Raw genomic sequence first — 23,903 nt, 5'->3', positions numbered from 1 at the left:
CGGCAACAATCGCCAGAAACTACAACGGATACACAGGGTATGAGTAAGTTTTATTGATTTTTCGAGAAAAATCTTCATATTTCGAAATATTTGTCGTTGTAAATCGACCATATTTCGTTCCCTATACTATTCCTTATAACGTGTTCAAATTTTCAACGGTTCCTAAAATAACTTACTCTGAGTCACACAACGCGTGACGCGTTCGTGAATTAATCGTTGGCTCTTTCTCGAAACGTGACCTTGGGTCGCCTGTGACAAGACAATTGCGTAAACAATACTTGACATAATAACATTATACACAAAAAACACGGGATTTTGGATCATGTATTTATTAAAAAAGAATATCCATACAACTACAATGAAAACAAACATAAGATTCACCTTTCTGATCGTGAAATTAATACCATTCGCACTGTTATCGTAGCTACGTTCCCTGGCATCAAGTGAATCTAAAATGACATGTTTCTTCACTAGCAGTTTGCATCCATTTGAATTTTGTTCTTCAGTCTCACGGTAGTAGCGTTGTTCAATAGATTGCATAGAGTATATGCAGTTTGGTTTCAGATTTTGCTTTTTACAACGAGTTTACGTTTTCAACTAAGACATTGGCATACTTGGCATACAAGACATACAAGGAATTCAATGCTTTCATGGCTTTCAAGCGTTCGCGATTCTGTCCGATCCAAAATTACCGCTCAATAACATCTTTTTGTGTGGATTGGCCGCGAACAATACGAATTGTGTATGCGTCTACAAGTATTTTGAGCGTTTGCCCCATAATGCTCCAGATGATCGTAATCCAATTACGTTGAAATACAAAACGACTGACAAAATAGTTTTGTGGGCAAAAATCTCGTGTTCGTCATGTGACCCGGCCCTGTCCGTGCATGACAACGTCAATCATCATCAAGATAGCACGCGTGATCAGCATGTGAACACCTCATTGGATCACAGTTAGTTGTCATGGTGTTGAGGGCCCAATGACCTCTGGGTACTATTGCGCAATTTTTCCATTTTGTGGCGGAGGAAAAAAAAAAAAAAAAAAAAAAAAAAAAGACGACAAAAAAACAAAGGCATTTTATGACTGGGCTACCACAGGTATCCTAGTAACTAGACCCTGTGAGCAGGGTAACTGGGATACCTGGATGGTACTGGCTCCTTGGAATCAAGTGTAGTGATACTACGCGTGTCGGACTAGTATACTGAAATAGTGCGCTCAAGTCTGGCCAAGGGCATACACCTATTTTAAAACATAGGCATGCTATGCATGCAAGAGTTACTTTTTTGTAGGGTGGGTGGATAACTTGAAACATTGTGAGTGATGTCTACATTCTTACAAAAGGAGAGAAGAATATTGATGTGGGAAAGAACGAAAATGTCGAATTACCTCACTCACAGGTATTTTGTGGTAGATTATGTGTGTTTTGCAAATAAATGTAACCAAAAATAAACTGTATTGGTGCCACGGATACCTGTTAGCACAAAATGCAGACAGCAGACTGCAGACCGGATACAAAATATAGTCTGCAAACTGCAGAGTGGGTACAAAATGCAGACTAAGAATCTGAATAGTTTTTACACTGGTATATAATAACATGTCATCTTACAGCTTACCGAGCGTCATGCAATCGCTTTTCTGCGATCCGCCTTCACGATTATTTGCACTATTGTGAAATATTCCTGGCCCATTTCTTGATGAAAATCGATCGCAATATTATTTCAAGCATTCAATATAGTCTTCTTACTTTGCGCGCGAGTTGGTTGGTGTGATGTCTGTACAGATTTTACCAACGTAATAAAAGTAGATGACGTGAATAACAGTGATGGTTAAGGAAGCTTAAAACGGCAGAAATTGCCAGAAAATACAACGGATACACAGGGTATGAGTAAGTTTTATTGATTTTACGAGAAAAATGTTCATATTTCGAAATATGTATCGTTGTAAATCGACCATACTTCGTTCCCTATACTATTCCTTATAACGTGCAGTTCCTCTCGTAACCTAACACCGAGTCACACAACGCGTGACGCGTTCATGAATTAATCGTTGGCTTTTTCTCGAGACGTGAGCTTGGGCCGCCTGTGACAAGACAATTGCGTAAACAATATTTAACATAATAACATTATACGCAAAAAAACACAGGGTTTTGGATCACATATTTATTAAAAAAGAATATCCATACAACTACAATGAAAACAAACATAAGATTCACCTTTCTGATCGTGAAAATAATACCATTCGTACTGTTATCGAAGCTACGTTCCTTGCCATCAAGTGAATCCAACATGTCGTCTTTCTTCACAAGCAGTTTGCATCCATTATAGTTATGTTCTTCAGTCTCACGGTAGTAGTGTTGTTCAATAGATTGCATAGAGTATATGCAGTTTGGTTTCAGATTTCAGATTTTGCTTTTTACAACAAGTGAACGTTTTTCAACCAAGACATTGGCATACTTAGCATACAAGGCATTCAAGGCTTTCATGGCTTTCAAGCGTTCACGACTCAATCCGTTCCAAAATTACCGCTCAATAACATCTTTCAGTGTGGATTAGCCGCGATTAATACGACTTGTATATGCGTCTGTAAGTATTTTGCGCGTTTGCGCCATAATGCTCCAGGAGACCGCAATCCAAATACATTAAAATACAAAATAACCGACCAGAGTTTTATACGCAAAATCTCGTGATTCGTCATGTGACCCGGCCCTGTCCTTGCATGACAACGTCAATCATCATCAAGATAACACGCGTGATCAGCATGTGAACACCTTCATTGGATCACAGTTAGTTGTCATAGTGTTGAGGGATAACACGCGTGATCAGCATGTGAACACCTTCATTGGATCACAGTTAGTTGTCATGGTGTTGAGGGATGACACGCGTGATCAGCATGTGAACACCTCATTAGATCACAGTTAGTTGTCATGGTGTTGAGGGCCCAATGACCTCTGGGTACTATTGCGCAATTTTTCCATTTTGTGGCGGAGGAAAAAAAAAAACTAGACCCTGTGAGCAGGGTAACTGGGATACCTGGATGGTACTGGATCCGTGGAATCAAGTGTAGTGATACTACGCGTGTCGGACTAGTATACTGAAATAGTGAGCTCAAGTCTGGCCAAGGGCATACATCTGTCTCAAAACATAGGCATGCTAGTTATTTTTTGTAGGGTGGGTGGATTACTTGAAACATTGTAAGTGGTCTACATTCTTACAAAAGGAAAGAAGATTATTAACGCGAGAAAGAATGAAAATGTCGAATTACCTCACACATAGGTATTTTGTGGTAGATTATGTGTGTTGTGCGAATAAATGTAACCAAAAATAAACTGTATTGGTGCCAAGGATACCTGTTAGCACAAAATGTAGACAGCAGACTGCAGACCGGATACAAAATATAGACTGTAGAGTGGGTACAAAATGCAGACTGAGAATCTGAAGAGTTTTTACGTCTGGTATATAATAACATGTCATCTTCCAGCTTACCGAGCGTCACGCAATCGCTTTTCCGCGATCAGCCTTCACGATTATTTGCACTATTGTGGAAAATTCCTGACCCATTTCTTGATGAAAATCGATCGTAATATAATTTCAAGCCTTCAACATAGTTGGTTGGTGTGATGTCTGTACAGATTTTACCAATGTAATAAAAGTAGATGACGTGAATAATAGTGATGGTAAAGCAAGCTTAAAACGACAACAATCGCCAGAAACTACAACGGATACACAGGGTATGAGTAAGTTTTATTGATTTTACGAGAAAAATCTTCATATTTCGAAATATTTATCGTTGTAAATCGACCATATTTCGTTCCCTATACTATTCCTTATAACGTGTTCAAATTTTCAACGGTTCCTAGCATAACTTACTCTGAGTCACACAACGCGTGACGCGTTCGTGAATTAATCGTTGGCTCTTTCTCGAGACGTGACCTTGGGTTGCCTGACAAGACAATTGCGTAAACAATACTTAACATAATAACATTATACACAAAAAACACGGGATTTGGATCATGTATTTATTAAAAAAGAATATCCATACAACTACAATGAAAACAAACATAAGATTCACTTTTCTGATCGTGAAATTAATACCATTCGCACTGTTATCGTAGCTACGTTCCCTGGCATCAAGTGAATCCAACATGACATGTTTCTTCACTAGCAGTTTGCATCCATTTGAATTTTGTTCTTCAGTCTCACGGTAGTAGTGTTGTTCAATAGATTGCATAGAGTATATGCAGTTTGGTTTCAGATTTCAGATTTTGCTTTTTACAACGAGTTTACGTTTTCAACTAAGACATTGGCATACTTGGCATACAAGACATACAAGGCATTCAATGCTTTCATGGCTTTCAAGCGTTCGCGATTCTGTCCGATCCAAAATTACCGCTCAATAACATCTTTTTGTGTGGATTGGCCGCGAACAATACGACTTGTGTATGCGTCTATAATTATTTTGAGCGTTTGCCCCATAATGCTCCAGATGATCGTAATCCAATTACGTTGAAATACAAAACGACTGACAAAGTAGTTTTATGGGCAAAAATCTCGTGTTCGTCATGTGATCCGGCCCTGTCCGTGCATGACAACATCAGTCATCATCAAGATAGCACGCGTGATCAGCATGTGAACACCTCATTGGATCACAGTTAGTTGTCATGGTGTTGAGGGCCCAATGACCTCTGGGTACTATTGCGCAATTTTTCCATTTTGTGGCGGAGGAAAAAACAAAAAAAAAAAACTAGACCCTGTGAGTAGGGTAACTGGGATACCTGGATGGTACTGGATCCTTGGAATCAAGTGTAGTGATACTACGGGTGTCGGATTTGTATACTGAAATAGTGAGCTCAAGTCTGGCTAAGGGCATACACCTATTTCAAAACATAGGCATGCTATGCATGCAAGAGTTGTTTTTGTAGGGTGGGTGGATTACTTGTGGTCTACATTCTTACGAAAGGAGAGAAGAGTATTAACGTGGAAAAGAACGAAAATATCGAATTACCTCACACACAGGTATTTTGTGGTAGATTATGTGTTATGCGAATAAATGTAACCAAAAATAAACTGTATTGGTGCCACAGATACCTGTTAGTACAAAATGCAGACAGCAGACTGCAGACCGGATACAAAATATAGACTGGAGACTGCAGAGTGGGCACAAAATGCAGACTGAGAATCTGAAGAGTTTTTACGTCTGGTAAATAATAACATGTCATCTTACAGCTTACCGAGCGTCACGCAATCGCTTTTCCTCGATCAGCCTTCACGATTATTTGCACTATTGTGGAAAATTCCTGGCCCATTTCTTGATGAAAATCGATCGTAACATAATTTCAAGCCTTCAATATACTCTTCTTACTTTGTGCGCGAGTTGGTTTGTGTGATGTCTGTACAGATTTTACCAACGTAATAAAAGTAGATGAGGTGAATAACAGTGATGGTAAAGCAAGCTTAAAACGGCAGAAATCACCAGAAGCTACAACGGATACACAGTTCGCGACTCAATCCGGTCCAAAATTACCGCTCAATAACATCTTTTAGTGTGGATTGGCCGCGAACAATACGACTTGTGTATGCGTCTATAAGTATTTCGAGCGTTTGCGCTATAATGCTTCAGGTGATCGTAATCCAACACGTCGAAATACAAAACGATCGACAAAAGAGTTTTCTTGGCAAAAATCTCGTGCTCGTCATGTGACCCGGACCTGTCCGTGCATGACAACGTCAATCATCATCAAGATAACACGTGATCAGCATGTGAACACCTTCACCCTCATTGGATCACAGTTAGTTGTCATGGTGTTGAGGGCCCAATGACCACTGGGTATTATTGCGCAATTTTTCCATTTTGTGGCGGAGGAAAAAAAAAAAAAAAAAGACGACAAAAAAACAAAGGCATTTTATGACTGGGCTACCACAGGTATCCCAGTAAAAAGAAAGAATTAAAATAGTCGACCCTCGAACGTCCCGCTCACCCGCAGAAATTTGATTCCCTTGATTCCTTCCCAGCCATTACCTCATGATCAGCGTGACGATTCTAAACAAACGATACTTTGCTCAGTGATGTTCAGGCTTTTGGCGTCATGGGAAAAAATAGATTAATTCATCATTCATTTAACGCTTAAGATTAAAGTCAAGTATAATATGAGTTACCTTGAACTCTTCCTTCCTCTTGCAGACTGATATCAGTAACCAGTTATCGGGAAACTCTGTCACGCTGTCGGTTTTCCCACCTTTCTGGGTTGTTGCAAGCAGGTTAAAAGCCTCGCGGAAAAGTTATAGTTTACGGCTTAGTCGTCAGGGAACAAAGGAACAACACAAATACCAATTGTTGCATTGCTGGTGACATATCTATATTACTCTGCAGCTATCTTCGAAGATATAAAAATGCAATCTCCGCATATTATCGGGCAACTACTGATTGTTTAGGACAGTCTTTAAAAAACTGATAAATGTTGTTGGGACATAGAGGCCACACGGCAAAACCCAGACTCCGTTGTTTGCTGAAAATTAAGATTACCATTCACGAAAGACCGTAAGAAAGAAAATGTTTTCCTCGATTAGACTAATGAACCAACTATTTTGTCTATAAGAATAAAATAAAAATAAACTATGTAGGCATTTTTGAAGAGCATGACCAAGATCATCTTGATTATGCATTAGGACATGAAAGTTTACTATACTTAATGTGACTGAGATTAAGCTCATTTTAAAAGGTTAACTTAGATGAAGAATATTCCAACGCTAAACCCTTGATAAATGAATAAAGGGGGTAAGTTTCTAAAGAAACTGTGGTGCTGCGTTAGTGAGAGAGTATAAAAGAGTAATTTAGAACCGAGTTGATAACGTAAAACGGCCACCGCTAATAGTTTAAAAGATGACGTTCTAACGCTAGTCCTTCGTCAGAGCAAGTGAGCATGAGTCTCGTATTCAAAAAATAGATGTCTGAGTATTTCATGGTTTGCGTTCAAAACATGTTTGTTTTTTTTTTCTTTCCTTTCTGGCTTTGATTACGCTCTAATGGATCCTAAATCAGCAAGAACTTCCTTGATACCATACGGACGCTGGAAACCATGAGCAGGTTATATTTAATTATTGTTATTTTTAGTTAAGGAGTTATTTCACGTGAAGAGGGTGTCATGCTACATAAACCTCAACCCTCTAACCTCAACCATGGCGACTGAAGATAAGCATCAACGTTTTCATTTAGCTAGGTGTTGTTTCAGCATTTGAAAGTTGAGCTCCACGGGCATCTACTATATCACAGTCATGCTATCGTCCGTACATATGATAAAACTATTTCGGGTCGACAATGCTCTCATGACAGAATTATATGGTCTTGAAAAATATACATGCTCTCTAGATAGATCATGAAGAAGCGGGTTTTATATTGAAACTTTCACGGGTCCCGTATTGAAATGTGTGTTGTTACTAAATACCTACAGTAATGATTCAATTTAGCAAACTCCCTCAAGACGCCATCCCTAACGAGTTTTAAGCTTCAAATTGGTTGCATGATATTAGCGAGTGGAAGTAATTTTATCATTCGAATGCTTGCATTTTGCACAACACTGGAAAAAAGTGGAAACGTGAACGCAATTCTCGCATAAATCGATGACCTGATTTATGATCTGTTAAGACTATATCTTCGGCCGAAATTGTTCTGGATTCGTAACGAATCCGGTATACGTTTTGCCGTTTACACACAAGTGGACAAATACGAAATAAAACTTTGTCTCTGTGGTCGATGTCCAGAGGTTTTGAATCCGAAAGTTAAAAACCTAAAATAAGGCGTTTGAATCAGGATCGAATCGTCAGTAAACCATTTACCGGTTAGATTGCATATTTCATCGCTATTTGAAATATTTGCTGTACCTAAGTTCATTATTAGCAATCTTTGAAACGAACGACGACCTCTTTTGCCGCTGAAAATACTTGGCTTCAAAGATAATGTTCCTACGCTGCAGTCCATGAACGTGAACCATAACTCAATGCCCGGCGAAATACAGCGGGAGCTTGGCAAAAAGTTCATTAAACGGCGAAAACGGCTGGCAAGTTTATTTTGATCACATTGTTTTGAATAATTGAATAATTTGCTGCGCTTACAGCCCACTGACTTTAAGAAATTTAGAATAACCTCACTTTTCTTTTTCTGATTGAAGTTGCAAAGTCTTCACGTTGCTCGCTGTGGACATAAATACTGTATATCCGTAAAGGAAAAAGCAACAGCTTTAAAGAATTATTTATTTAATATTGAGCCGTGTAAGGGTGTTACTAAACTTTGGATGAACATACCACGGAACCTCCGAAGCCTGCGGAACCCATATTTTTTTGTAAAAGAAAGGAATGAATTAAAGTAACAATAAAAAAGGCCTGAAAGGGCGTGTAAACCCAATAAACGTACAATTTATTCTTACATAGCTGTTAAGTGAATATATCAAGTACACCAAAGGCGCCATTCGATTTTTTTTACGTTTCGTGCTCTAGCCGCTTCCTGCGTGCTTTATAACAGAACAGAGCATAGTCAAGGCTTCTCTATTTGTTAATTATAATAAAGTTCGGATATAACGCACTCTATCATTGGTTGAAAGAGCGTTCTCTATGAGAGTGTAGAGCATAGAGCTGAGCTAAAGCTGTCACGCTATCTGCCAATTGTACTATGTTCGACCTTTACCGGGACCTCTTTTTAGCTTTTTTCCGATAATTGAAAGTGAAATTTAGGAACTGAAGCGAGCCGGCAAGTAGCAACAGAAGAATCAAACAAAGGCTTGTAAACATACCAGGCGCCGTAATTTACATTATTAAAACGTGAGCAGATACGAAAATCCTCAAAGGAAATACAAAATAAACATTCCAAGTTTTAAAGATTTCCACGCTCAGTTAAATTGCAAGCTTACGTACGATAATAAAAATCAAACACAGCTAACACTCGTATAGTATATAAAGTTCAGTGTTAAAAGCAAAACAGAACAAAACAGAAATGATGAAAAATATAACCAAACTGGCATAATTGTTAAAATTCATACTAATCATGACGGTGTCTGAGCGAATATAATCATGCTGAAGTCCATCGCGGCTCGCTTATCATGGCGATCTCCGGTCATCACAGTAAAGCAAGCCTTAGAAAATAAATCGACCGCCCTTCGAGTGAAAAAAAAAGAGCTTGCTCTGATATCCTTTCCGATACGTTGAGTGGAAAGTCACATTAGTCACTGCAGCCGAGTTTTGCGGCGCTGTCATCACGAGCGATCTTCATGTTCCGGTGAATTCAGCTGTCGTTCATTCAAAAAACACTCGCCTTGAATAGTTTGTTTTCTACCCTGTCATGTGAAAAAACTCGCGTGTTTTTATGAGCCATAATTCGGCTGAAGTTCACTGAACATTTCACTTCAAGATTCTGTATCAGAGACTTAAAAACTTCAAGCAAAAATGTTAAATTCGACTCGCCGAACTATTTCAGTTTGTAAACTATCGTAGAATGTGAACTTTGATAGTTTTTGAACTTTGATGGTTTGACACTTTTGACAGTTTTAGTCTTGTACAGCCAATCAGATTATTTGAACCATTCTAACAGGGATCATGATTGGCTTATTGTAGCGTGCTTAATGAGAGTTTATAATAAAGTTCGGATATAACGCGTGCTGTCACTGGTTGAAAGAGCGTGCTCTATGAGAGTGTAGAGCATAGAGCTGAGCTAAAGCTGTCACGCCATCTGCCAAATTGTCAAGAAGTGGAAAGAAACACTCGACTACGTCTCATGTTTCTCCCTATACTTCTTTTGTGCTCTAGCCGCTTCCTGCGTGCTTTATAACAGAATAGAGCACAGTCAAGGCTTCTCTATTTGTTAAGTAAAGCATATAGGAAGCGGCTGGAGCACTCAAGAAGTGGGAGCATGCTGACGACACTGTTGTTCGCTTTGGAAATAAAGTTTGTTTTGAAAAGTGAAAGTCATGCTTGGGTAATTTAACAGATTCTTTATTATAAAACAAATAGAGAAGCCTTGACTGTGCTCTGTTCTGTTATAAAGCGCTTAAGAAGCGGCTAGAGCACTCAAGAAGTGGGAAGAAACACTCGACTACGTCTCGTGTTTCTCCCTACACTTCTTTCGTGCTCTAGCCGCTTCTTGCGTGCTTTACAACAGAACAGAGCACAGACAAGGCTTCTCTATTAACAGACAAGGCTTCTCTATTACTTAAATGAAGAGATCTGTTACAATAACCATTGTTATTTACGAGGTTTGATAACACTGGGAATTTATAACTACGATTTGCAGTGAATTTTCTTTAATTAATATTATTATAGAGAAATAGTCTCGAATATCAACTTCCTCTGATTAGTTGCCGCGTGCTAGATCAGTTTTCTTGAAACCCTGTTGGGATTCTATTTTGACTGGTTGGCCTCAATCTGACTGTCAGCTTTTAAAGAGTGGCCGCTCTCTTTTAACTTCTCAATTTCAAGTCAACACAGTTTTTAAACTTCCCTATGAACTGCTTCCCTTTTCGATGAAGCTCTGTTTCAAACGACACGTCATACATGGTTTCCCAGCAACGAAGAAAGTGGGTCTTAAATAAACTGTTCAACAGCGATTCGCTCTCAAAGACCGATCTTAGTCCTCGTAGTGAGGAAGTGTGTTGTCTTGCTGCTGCTCATCAGATGTAGCTCAGTGTTAGTGCACCGAGATGGCGCACAACAAAGTGAGAAAGACGAGCCTTAGAGTGTTTCTAGTACTTTTTCTCTGCCCTATCGTGGTAAACGGAACCCTTTACAGTAACGGGCTCTCAAGATATGGGTATGTCTCTCCCCTTTTTTCCCTTTTTTTTTTTTTTTTTTTTTTACTTTTTCCTCATTCATTTATTCCTTGTCATACTTCTTATTTTCGTCCGAGCGTAAATACTTGCTAATGAGATGGTTGGCTGCGTGTTAACCTGACTTAATCGCTGACTCTGATATCCAAAAGGAGAACTTTGAGACCAAAATTGCCAGGGATACAAGGATAACAAAACAGAGTAACACAGCTGAAACGGGTCACAAAACAAGATAGCGACTCATAAGTATATCACGCAAAACACTCGAATGGTTGAAATGTAAGAAAACGGGTAAGGCCTGTTCCAAACGTCGTGCTACTGCCGTGCCGAACTCAAATGAATTTGGCTCGGCAGTGGCACGACGATAGCACGGCAGCGGTTTCAAACGTCGAACCTAATGCAGTCGCGCCAAATTCAAAAGACAAAACAAACCATCCATCCAGCGGTATCGCCCCATCCAAAATGGCGGAGGGAAACCTTAACGAAGAGCGCGAGAAGTTTGTTTTGTTTAAGACAATTTTAAATGCCAGAAGGCAACGCAGGCGAATGCAACAGTCCATATTGAATACTGTTATTGCAAGGAGAGGATTACTTTTGAAAGTTTTTTCATTTATTCTTCTTCTGGTTTCCCTTGACTAGAGCCAGCAAGTTACTGTATTACGATCGTGCCGGCGTTTCCAAACCCTAACCCTAACCCTAACCCTAAGCAATTTATTGTCACCGTCGGATTCCTCTTCTCTCAAGCTTTCGGGCAAAAGGGGTAGATTTGTCTTTTTTTATTAGTGCGCATGCGTAATAGTATGCAAATAATGCAAAATCCGTTAAATTAATTTATGAATTGAGTTCGGCGCGACAGTAGCACAACGTTTGAAACCAAGTCGTGCTACTGCCGTGCGGCACGGCAAGGCCTGCCGCGCTAAGTAGTCGTGCCGAACCTAATTCAGCCGTGCCGCGCTTAATGGTTTCAAACGGCGTGCTACTGCCGTGCTTAAATCGAAATTACTATTTCATTTGAGTTCGGCACGGCAGTAGCACGACGTTTAGAACAGGCCTAACAGTAAAAGATATCGACAGAGAAAATGAAAATTGAAGGGTAAAGCTTGATATCAGATTTGAAAATTTTCCATTTCCATCGCAGTGGAAGTAAGGTATGAACGCACGCCTTCATTAGTGCTATCAAATGACAGGAGAATTTATCAAGGCTGTGAAAGAGACAGCTTCAAACCACTGACGAGCGCCGGACAACGTTACCCTCTCTCAGACTGTATAAACACTGATTTGCTTTTTGCCAAGAATTAATAATGATGTTGTGTCTGATTGTTATTCAAGATTTTTGCTTCAAGAATTTTGGAATGGTACGGGTTTTTATAATAAGACCGGTCAGCAGTGCAAACACTTAGGGGCGTAGAAACTCGTGAACAGAGTAAATTTCACATTATTTCGGAAACGCATATTTAAGAACTGTTTTAGACTCTGTTTGTGAATTTTCTTAAGGGAATTGAATTTCTTGGGGAATATTGTTGCCGTTCAGAACTTGTTAGATTTTGCAATCTCCACTGAGTCTGATAAGCTGTTGTTTCAGTCCCCTTCAACCGTTGTTTGGTCACGTTATGCAACGCTTACACCAAATCGCTTTTGTCTAAGGAGCTGGATCTATTCCAAGTGGAAATACAGTTTTCGGCACTTGATATATTAATGCATTATTAAAACCTTTAATTCACCGAAAATATATTCTGTGAACTGCTCATCAGCTTTTCGAAAAAAACTATGTGACGCACAAATTTTCTGGTTGCTAGCAGCATTTTTCTACCCAGAGGTTGATCGTCGTGTGGAAATGTCTCAAAAATTCTGTCCAATGCGAGATTATAAAATATTATCTCTACGGGAAAATTTTCATGTAAAAATTCTAATAAAACTAGTACGCATGTTTCAGCTATCCACATCAGATATCTCTTTTCTTAGCTGACATTTTTAAAATTTTTTACACAATATATTTTGCGTTACTCTGTATACCCAACACGACATTATGTTGGATAGTGCGTAGAAAAGCAAATGACCACGCGGGGTTTGAACGAGTTTATTATTTAGATCGCAGAAAACCCTGGAGAACAACAGAAATGTCTAAGAATAAAAATGTCAAAATGACTCGCCAATCGTAGCGCCAGTGAGAAACGTCCTATGCTTAAGGGTAACTGATGGCCACGGAGTCACTTTTTCGGACCACTATCTAAATGCCTCAGGAAACACATTGAAACAGACACAAGTTACTTCGAACGCCTCTTTGTATCTTTTGTCGCTCAAAAGAATGTCATAACTGCAGCTTCGTGAGTTATCCGCCATAAATGCTTCGACTTTGATTGTGTGACCTGACACCGTCTAAAGTATGTATACTGAGCAAAGTAAATATGGCGCTTAGCAGTTCGAACAAGAGCAGTTTGATTTCTGAGTCTGATTATTCGGATTTTGAGGCCTCGATGGATGGTGAAAATAGTGAAAGGGTTATGAGCTTTTTGGGTGAATCAGGCCCCGGTTGTTTGAACCGCCAGGACGAACCAAAAATAGAGCGCGAGAGTCTGAAGAGGATGAAAAATTCGTGCCTCCGCGGCCGCCTCAATCAAGAAAGCGACGATGCGACGAATGGTGGGTGCATTACGCTTGTAAATAAAGCATCTGAAAATCAGTCGCTCATTTAATATAGGAGCGATCAAGTTAAGCCGAAAAGCAAATGTGCATTCTCTTTAATTCCAAGGAAGCGAAGTGTTTTTGTGCAAAAAGCACGTACCTTCCGAAGCTTTGGTTTCACATACTGTGAAAATATAAACATACATGCTTATGAAGGTAAATTGGACAGATTCATTTTTGAAATCAGTATATTATATTATATTCGTTTCAACACGTTTGTACCCAGATGCATTATGCACCATCCAGGAATAGAAGACGCTTGAATAGAAGGAACTGCGAACTGCTTTCATACTACTTAGAGCTTAAATTCTGCTATTTTTGCATAGAATCCTTCGCAGTTGTCAGCTGAGAAATGATCGCTGAAAATGTGACCCGAACCTGGTGTCCAACCATTAGGTTCTCTTCTTGTTCGAACAAATGTACTCCACTGCTGCCGCACACTTTCATGAGCTGGAAACTGGTTAGGGCTGACTCCGTTTGCATTTGTTTTGTTATCTTACATCACTACACAGCGCTTACCGTGTTTCCGTTTCGTTCGCTTGAAATCCTGTTGTTTTACGTTCATAATGTAAATGTTAATGTATTGTATTGATTACACATGCACCTATCTTGTAATTATTGACAACGAGCTTAGTATGGGTTCTAAGGTGAGCACTTTGTACTTAATTCAGTAAATGTACTACTCGCAGTAATCCTACTGTACTGGAAATACCTGCATGCTGTAAAATTACTTGAAGTCAGTAAACTCTTCTACTTCTATATGTGTAACGTGTTTGTTAATAAAGTTCAGTTAACCTTTGGCAATGAAAGAGAGGGAATCTCTTTGTGTCTGAATGACGACACTACAGTCAATGCGGCTAAGAGTGGTACAGTTTGGGTAACTTGAGCGTGAAAATATTTACCTGTGTCAAAGTTCAGGTCGTAATTTGAGAAACAGTACGTGCTCTTTATTTCCGTAGCACGATTGTGTCTCTGACTCGGTTCGTTTTTTTAACCAAGACACTGCGTGTTATACTGTACATGCTGGTCAGTCTCATGACCTGTCCTTCTCTCAGGCTACCGCTTGTTTCATTTGCAATAAACAAGCGCGAGTAATTTACTGTTCACTCAGCTGACAGTGGTACATTTTTGAAACGAGTAACCTTGCGGATATGATTGATTTCGTAATGTTTTTCGGTCGCAAATGTGGCGTCCACAAGATCTGGATCGGACCGGATCGAATCACGGATCATGCTGAGTAGAATTAGAAATTTTGCATGACAAGCCAAAATAGAGTTGCGTGACATAACGGAGCGCAGGCCCATTTGAAAGTTTTTTGTGCCTCAAAACTCCATGTAGTCACTTTCACGGCTGTGTCGAAGGGTGCTGTCGTGGGCGAAGGCAAGCGAGGAATACTTCAATCTCGAAGTGGCATTGGGATTTTCGGTGTTGCAGTTTTGGCTATTTTTAGATCGGTTTTTCGGTCTTGCTGTTAATTTCGGTTTGCGGATTTTACGCGTTTTGGCATTTGGTTTTTGGTTTTCGTCAAAAACACAAACAGGTCTGTCGGAATTTTTTTCCGGTTTATCTTCGATCTGAGAGGCTTAACTGGTCAGATGCTGTTCAATGTTAGTTGTAATCATCCCTGAAGAAGTCTGAGATAGAGAAGAAACGCGTCGGAAAAATAAACAAAAAGTTACAAAAGAGAGAAGTCTTCCTTAATGCTGCTCACTAGTCTCCGTTAAAAAATATTATGAGGGATAAATCTTTTAAAATTTTCGAACGTGGAAGAAGATAGAGTTTCATCCACGAGGCTAGATGCAGACTTCCCATAATACGCGACAACACTTTGCACTTATGTCACGCTCGCTCGAGAACCGATGAGCTTGAGTTCACACTGATATACACCGGACGAAATCTCAAGTTAACCCTTTAACACCCATGAGTGACCAAGATAGAATTTCTCCTCACAATATCAATACAATATTAACCAAAGAAGTGACGAGAATAAAGAAAAATATTAATTTGGGGATAATTAATTGATTCAGTACTAAATTAGCTGAACTAACATTCTAAGAACTGTATGCGGTAAATGATTTGTAAATTAGTTTGATCGTCTGGGTGAGTGCAGTCCTGAGAAGGGCTGTTGTCGGTAGTGGTGACTGACGTTTCGACAACCTGAGCGGAAGTCATCATGAGAGTTAAGTGAATAGTTGTTGTCACTCGGATGTTCTTAGTCCGGTTTGTATAAACTGATTGGTCAGTTTCGCCGTGATTTTGGTGGCTGTTGGCGAAAGTCAGTCGTGAAGTTCTCGATCCGTTAGTAGAATTAGGTCGTTCTGCTCTGTTCGTTTGCAACGTTAATGTCGGGAATGGGTCGTTTGTATGATGTCGGTAGTGTTTGACACCTAGTGAGGGGAGTCTGTTCCAAGTTAGTAAACTAGCTTCCCAGAGTCAGTCGTTGCAAGTAGCTGGTGCTGTAGGTTAGGCATTGCGGAGAGTCTCAGTCAGTAGTGTGGTTCGTAAGTCGGTGATGTTCAGCAATGTGATTGTCGACATCGCCTTTCCTCGTCGCTAGTTTGTGGTCAGTCGGTCTAGTTGTAAGTTTTCTGCCAGTCTCACGGATGTAGGAGGCGTGGCAGTCGGAGCAATTGATCTTATAACCTGCTCCCTGTCTGTTCCTCGGTTTGTCTTTAACGTCAGTAACTGACGTAGTGTGGTGATGGGTATGTGAGCGACGCGGATATTGAATGGTTTTCGGATGCGCGAGATGTTCTCAGATATGTCCTTTATGTGCGGTTGCTGTAGTCGTAGGAGTTACATTGTCGTTAGCCTCGTTAGTAGAAGTAGGTCGGTGAGTGTTTCGTCGGATGAAGTCTTCGTTGTAGTTGTTCTTTAAAAAAACACGGTCAAGGTACTTGTTCTCGTCGGGTAGGCTGTCTGTTGTGTTGAAGACTCTAACACTACAAAAACGCTACATAAAAAACAAAACGCAACAACTACACGAGACTGAAACAACTGATACCTACTGAATTACTTGACACTGTTACGAATATTGCCGACACGAGCTAACAAAGCGACTGAACGTGCCCGCACTGGGCATCAACAGAAACTGACACGACTTCTACGTAACAAAGAACAGAGACGAAGTAAACCGGACGACAACTGGGTAAGGAACATCTCTTCCCTTCCGTTAGACCAGACTGAAACTCGCACACTGTCATACGGACTGAAACACTCAGCTATACCGAAACGGATACTGACCGAAGCTATTGTATCTAGTGTTGAGGCGGCTCTGTCTCAGCAACGAGAGTTATCTTCGCCGACTAAGGATAACATCAGAAGTAGAATTGCTTCCACTATACAATCAGCGTCACGACATGGCAACAACTTTACTTAAGACGAACAACATGCCCTTAAATGACTGTAAAACGACGAGGACATAGTTATTCTACCAGCCGACAAAGGACGAGTTGCTGTTGTTATGGTCAAGACTGACTAGCGGTACAAAATGGACGCACTAGTTAACGACAAACAAACTTACGAAGAACTCAAACGTGACCCGACTCCTGCGCTTCAACGCAAACTTAACAGTACATTACTGACAATTAAGAAGACAAATGCCATTGACACCCAAAGCTACTACCGGCGAAGGTGCTCAGTAGCACAGTCGCCGAAACTTTACGGTCTGCCGAAACCACACAAACCTAGTGTTCCTACCTATTGCTTTTTTCTGTGGTTCTCCCACATGCCAACTGTCCAAGTGCCTGACGACAATACTACAACCGCTCACCGACAAATCCAGGCGTAAATTACAATCCACTGAGGACTTCATTAGCGCCACTAAGACTGTAAAGATACCTGACAACTACAAACTAGTGTCATTTTATGTGAAATCACTTTTACAAGTATTCCACTTCAACTGGAACTACAATGTACTGAGATTGCGATCTGAAAATCTACCGACCCTCTACCGCTGTCGACAGAGGACATTATGGACTTACTAAACCTTTGCCTTGCGTCAACTTACTTTCAGTACAACGGTAAACACTACAAACAGTTACACGGCACAGCTATGGGGTCTCCAGTTTCTGTTGTTGTAACGCCCTTTCGACTTGCCGACAAATGATACTGCTTTGGTTACGCTACGTTGACGACACATTCACCGCCGTACGACACGACGAAATCGACGCATTCCAACACACCCTTAACAGACAAACACTGACATACAGTTTACCAGAGAGGTCGAAGAAAATGGTAAACCGCCTTTTCTAAACTGCCTGGTAAGCCGTGACGACAACTCACTACGGACAACAGTTTACAAGAAACCGAGACATACCGACTGAATACTGGACAAGTCACCCTTCCACACGACATCACACAAAGCCACAACTATCTGGATTCTTACGCGACGAACGCAACTAGTATGGAGGCTCCATAGCGTTTTTCTGACCGCGCGAGATCTGGGTGCGAACATAGCGCGAGCTTTAAAAGTGTCAACATGAATCAACATACAAAACAAACATGGCGGCTCGATGCGATCGCACTATTGTTATCTGAAAAGGTGTGCTAAAAACAGTCTAACACTATGCAGTTTTTATGTAATGGAATCTAGGGTTTCCATCAACTGCACCCGTAATATTCATAGGCCTTCTACGCCAGAAAAGATGTCAACCGAAAAGGAAATACCATGGGAAAGAAAAGGCGACAGATTCGAAAGTTTACGCATACTCAGATATAGATCTTGGCAAAGTTCTCTTCCATTACGTAATGTTTTTCGACAATGAAAGTAGGGATCTTTCGAGAAAGATTTATCGCGTTTCCTTCGTCGGAATTTCCTAAGATTTGCTGGACTGTTGAACATTTGTGCCCTTCCTAGTACCTGTTGATAAATAAAAAATTCATACGACCAAATTTGAGATAGAGGAAGAAAACACAAAATTGCAAATAGCGGGGAAACTGCCTTTGTAATCCCTGTTTCTTTCTTTTGGATTTTAATTGATCGACAGGACAAATTTCACTAATTGTGATAATTTTGAGGGATTTCACCAAAGAAAATCAAAGACAAATTACCACCGGCGAGCGCTTTCCTTCGTGGAGGCTTAGCTTAATAACGAAAATCATTTTAATATTGTTTAACAAACGATCGTCTGAGTCTTGCTCATCGCCCTTTTGTTAGCTTTTAATGACCTAGAAGAGCGAAAACATAAAAATTTCTCAGGAAAACGATACGCTGGCACGTGCGCCAACATTGAGCAAAAACTTTATGGAGCCTCCTTAAGCGTCAAAAAACAATTGTATAAAATTTGTTTTGCACAAATTATCGTTTTTTTGCTCATTTAGGATTCTTTGACCCAAGAGAAATATGCTGGGACAACCGGAAAAGGGCAAAACTTTGCCTTTAGTTACCCTTCAACGGCAACTGTTCAACCTGCTCGACAGCGAATGACGGATGTGGATTCCTTTCAAAAATTAAAGTTACTATGGGCAAACTCAAAGTTTTATTTGCCTTTTGCCAATGTATTAAACGCCATGGGCCACTGACAACTGACTCATTCATCCAGTAGTTAGTATATGTTTTCTTTTGCAGTTCGAATGTTTGCCAAGAGAGGAGAGATAGTTCCGTTGCAACATCCACCCTGGTGTCGACTGTCAGTTATCAATCTTACACCACAAGCTGTGGATTATTTGGTTGGGCACGTTGCAGGAGATCTAGGTTAATTATCTTCACTGAAGCACCCAAGGAAACAAATAAATTTTCAACATAGGGTCTTTCAGAACCATTCTTTTACTTTTTTTTTTGGAAACTCTATTTGTGACTTCCTTTTTTGCCTTCCTTTACTGGTCATTTTTTGTCTAATTAAGATCTGCACCCCGCTTAAACTTTCTGGGAGCAGTCTTCCGGCGCCTTCGAACTTAAGTTCAACACCTTCCCGGCACGGTGTCTCTCTCCACTCAGAAATTCAAATTAGTACAAGCAAAATGAAACCGTACAAGCAAAAAGAAACCGAGAAAATGCCAGGGGTAACCTACGATGAACGGGAATCTCATTTAGTGTAGAACAAGAAATCCGTTCACAAGTAAAAACCCTTATTGTATATGGGTGCTTTGTATCTTTCAGAACTGTAACCGGCTACAGATGGAAGACAATCTACCGTTGGACAACTGACACATACCTGAGGTGCTGCAGTGGATGGGCAAGAAGTGGAAGTAGTTGCCCAAGAGGTTAGATTAAAGAGAGGTTCAAGTTAAGAAGAATCTGATATCAAATCACCGGTGATTTCAAAAGAACGGGGAGAAATCAAAATTACCCAATTTTGTGAGATGAATCTGAGTCACGAGAAAATGTTACATATAACAAAATTTGGTGTTATCAACTGAGAAAGTAAAATGGCCACCGTAAAGAGTTTTAAACGCTAACGTTTCCAGCGTTAAACGCTTTTGATATACTATACTCTATGGCTGGGTCGTTCAAAGTATGATTAAGCTAACCGAAGGTTAGCCGAAAATTTTTTATAGTTTTGTTGCTTTGCAGGCAGTTTTCAGTGTATGTATTTTTTTCCTTAAGTTTCGTCTTAGGTTAAGGTATAATTACACGAAACGTAAGCCTTAAGATATACGCTTTCTTGCAAGAGAAATCAAGAACACTTTCAAGTTTTAATACTGGATTATCGCTGACTGCCTTTCGAACAACTGAGTCCAGGAGCACACTTAATCCATACGTCATGAACAAGTAATATAGATTTTCTCAACGACAGATCACAAGGGTTGCATTAGATGGACAGATTACTTTGTTCATTCCAATCACAAGGCGGTTGCCACAGGGAATGTTCTTGGATCTTGTTTGCTTTTAATTTTGTTACATGACATTAATACGTAGTGGTGATGGTGAAGACTTTTGCGCTTAAAGAGTCCAGTATGGCGAATGCCAACAATAATAAATCTAACCAACTTTCAAGAAAAATTTTCACATAAATAGTCAACATAACTTGATTCCCCGGCGCTCGATACCTACAGTTGCGAGATATAGAGATGCCTTTTTTTATTTTCTTTTTTGCTGTTTATTTGTGAGGTACGTTCTAGTAAGCAGGAATGTAGAATGTAGGTATAGGGATGTAGAGGTAGGAAGCTAATTGGTAACGTAGCTGCAGAAATGGGAATGAACAGTTTCTTCTTTTTGTGTTTCACTAGCGATCTGCAATTCCGGCTGCAACAACGGGGGAACTTGTTATTACCCGAACAGTTGCAGGTGTACATCCTATTGGACAGGATCTACTTGTAGTGCAGGTAAAGAAAATTCAAACAGACAGAGAAACGTAAGAACAATAAATCACAAACGCAGTCACTTAATTTTTTGCGTGTAACAAGTTAGCGATATGTAAATATTATTTCTAAATAATGAAATAATAATTTATCTCCCTGATCGAGCTGAAACTTGTTAGTCAGTGGCAAACTATTCTCTCCGTCTACTTTCGACAGATGTAAACGAATGCTCTTCAAACAAAGGAGGTTGTCAGCAGAAATGTAACAACAGGAAAGGGGAATCAAGAACTTGCTCTTGTTACAGAGGGTATAGAAGAAGTCCATACGATAGCAAGAAGTGCGTTGGTAAGAGTCAGGTTTCCGTCATTTCTTAAATTTGGTGGTCTGATTTCCCACCTAATTGTGCCAATAACAAAATATTATCATATAAACTACGGTGTTATACAAGGATTTCCAGCCCTGAGAAAGACCGTAACAACACACGTGATGAAATACGTTTTTTTTTCACGTGAGTTTGATATCGCCAATCAGCTGCTGACAAGTCACTCGCCTTTCGCGCCTCTCGGTCAGGTTATTGAATGAACGGCAAAGCATTCACCATTCTCAATCCAAGGTCGTTTGTCGGAATGTTTTTTGGGATTGTGGCTGCCAAAAATGATGAAAAATCTGTATCGCTTACAGACAGTGACGTTCAAACTTTCCTAGAAGGGGAAGGAAACCAAAACACGAAAGGAAAAACCGAACGTTACGTAATCAGTGGCTTTGGTAATGGCATTTCTCGCGGCTGAGAACGAAAATCGACAATTGTAAGATTTGCCACAGGCCGATTTTGGCCGTGTACCTGAAAGACTTCTTTCGGTAAGGACCAATTCAATAACTGAGAATTTTTTATATTGAAAGTTAGGCCCATTGTTTGTTTTTTTAGTGATTCAATGCATGTTTTCATTTTAAGTGTGTCAACGCACTTTAAGAGTTTTATTCGGGGATTGTCGATCTTTTATTTTCATTTATTGATAAAGTTGACTTTTCTAGTCAGTAAAGGGCTATATGAAATTTCTCTTCTCGTGTTGGACGCGGTCCCGCTCGTGAGATATCGAGTTAAACACTCGAAGAGGAATTTCATATCTACGCGCCCCTATGTATTATTCTCTATTTCCTTAATGAGCGGCTCTCAAAATCCTATTATTGAGGAGTTAGGGGGAATACATGGTTTTTGTTAATAAGAATATTACAGAGCCTTGTGGCCCTATGCCAGCCAATAAAAGATACACTTCTTAAAAGTGAGCGTTGCATATTTTGAACAATATTGTGACTGGAAAGTTGAACGTCAGCTAAATATGTATCAATCAGAGGCAAACGTCCTCTTACATTCGTGAGTTTCACGCATTGTTATTGAAACAATTAATTGGTGATGGAACTTCTTTCTTCAAACAATTCAGGGGGAATTATGCTCGCAATTTCAAATTACTCGCCCAACTACTCCCTTTATTTCATCCGTTTTCAAATCACGTATGATCCTTGCAATCTGATTGGTTCTCACCGTAGTATTTATTCACAAATCGCACCATTTTATGCTCTAAAACGCATCTTTTTCCAAGCCAATGAGACAGCTTTGCTAAAACACAACAACCAACCAAATTTCAAGGCTAGTTTATACAAATCAATCAAATTGAAGGAAATGAGAGACAACTTTTTACAAAACCAGCTCAGTAGACTGAATTGATGAAATACTTTCACATACCAAAAAAACTTGTATTTGAGCGAATTAATGTTGCGTTTTCAAAACAAATGCAATAAAGTGGTAATTAAACTACCTGTCGTGCAATTTTGGCCTGATATCGTGTGATTTCAAATCAAACTCGCGCTGCGCGCTCATTTGATTTCAGACCAAATTGCACTCCACTCAATTCAAGTACGATTATTAATTACACTCCACTGTGGCTTGACCTAACCACTTGTCCTGCTGTGTCCGACAGATATAAATGAATGTCGTAGTTCATACGCCTGCACCTGCGCTACTGGGTCTTATTCATGTGAACCATCATGCAGGAATACTCTTGGAAGTTACTATTGTACGTGTAGAAAGGGTTTTAGACTGCAGGGTCGCACAGTGTGCACAGGTATGATAAAAATGATTTTAATCCATACGAATTAGAGTAACTGTAAAATTAGACGTCGTTATCAATTGCAGAAATGTTAATTAAAAAGCAGTCTTGATGGAAAGAATGGACTTATTTCTTTTTAACAAAAATTCTAGAGGTGATCGATATTTGCAAAAGTAGCGAATAAAAGATGTTTTTGCCGGTCTTATTACAAATTTTACATGAAATAAACGAATTCCTGATTAATTCTATGTGCTAAAACTGTAATTAAATTTCTTTCTACACATTGCAGATATCAACGAATGTCGCGTAAGTAATGGAGGCTGCAGTCACCAATGTGTGAACTTTCGTGGCTACCACAAATGTAACTGTCGAAGGGGTTTTCGCCTCGTGAACAGTAAATCTTGTAGAGGTACTTAAGCAAGTAAATTATGGAATATAATATTGAATTTAAGGCTCGTTGAAATTTAATTTTCCTTATATGCTTTAATTGCAATTCATCTGAGGGAAACTTCAGCTATCTTGTCAATTTTTTTCCTTCATAGATATAAATGAGTGTGCTAGCAACAACGGAAACTGCCAACACAACTGTAGAAATCTGTTCGGCAGCCACCGCTGTAACTGCGATGAGGGATTTAATTTAGATAGCAATGGAAGAACCTGCTCAGGTACTACTAACCATAGATGACCATTTTAAGAACACCTGGCTTTAAACACCGTATTGTGAGTCAGTGAGCGATATGATTTTAAAGTAAGGCATCAAGATTTAACAATGTATTATCCTGTTTTTTCTACATAAACCCTCCGTGGATTCCATATCCACTGTATTATATCGTAGTGCACGTTTTGCTCTTATACAGTTGGCGGCGTTGCCTACTTTTGTAATTTTGCGCACATGCAATAGTCGTAAGCGCGTAAAAACCACAGTCTTCCGGAAAGAAGAAGATTTCACTACACTTAATTCCTTTAGGGTGTTTTAAAACGAATGTTTTGTCGGATTTGCGTACATGCCCGATTTCATTGAGAAATCAAGACCGTAACTCAGTAAATGGGTGCATTCTATAAGTTTTGC

General features: G+C 39.7%; 1 protein-coding gene across 1 annotated transcript in view; it reads left to right on the top strand.

The window, feature by feature from the left end:
* The first annotated feature begins 10,679 nt into the window (after positions 1 to 10,679).
* The window catches only part of LOC131775924 (uncharacterized), a 28,221-nt gene continuing 14,997 nt past the window's right edge, over positions 10,680 to 23,903 (top strand). Inside the window, exons 1-8 of the mRNA XM_059092043.2 lie at positions 10,680 to 10,789; positions 19,057 to 19,182; positions 19,588 to 19,691; positions 20,658 to 20,753; positions 20,946 to 21,074; positions 22,706 to 22,849; positions 23,124 to 23,243; positions 23,377 to 23,499. Coding sequence (XP_058948026.2) covers positions 10,680 to 10,789; positions 19,057 to 19,182; positions 19,588 to 19,691; positions 20,658 to 20,753; positions 20,946 to 21,074; positions 22,706 to 22,849; positions 23,124 to 23,243; positions 23,377 to 23,499 — 952 coding nt within the window. The remainder of the gene's footprint in view (positions 10,790 to 19,056; positions 19,183 to 19,587; positions 19,692 to 20,657; positions 20,754 to 20,945; positions 21,075 to 22,705; positions 22,850 to 23,123; positions 23,244 to 23,376; positions 23,500 to 23,903) is intronic.

The sequence above is a fragment of the Pocillopora verrucosa genome, chromosome 4 (assembly GCF_036669915.1).
Source record: "Pocillopora verrucosa isolate sample1 chromosome 4, ASM3666991v2, whole genome shotgun sequence".
NCBI classification, from domain to species: Eukaryota; Metazoa; Cnidaria; class Anthozoa; order Scleractinia; family Pocilloporidae; genus Pocillopora; species Pocillopora verrucosa.
This window is presented reverse-complemented; position numbering and strand designations above follow the sequence as displayed.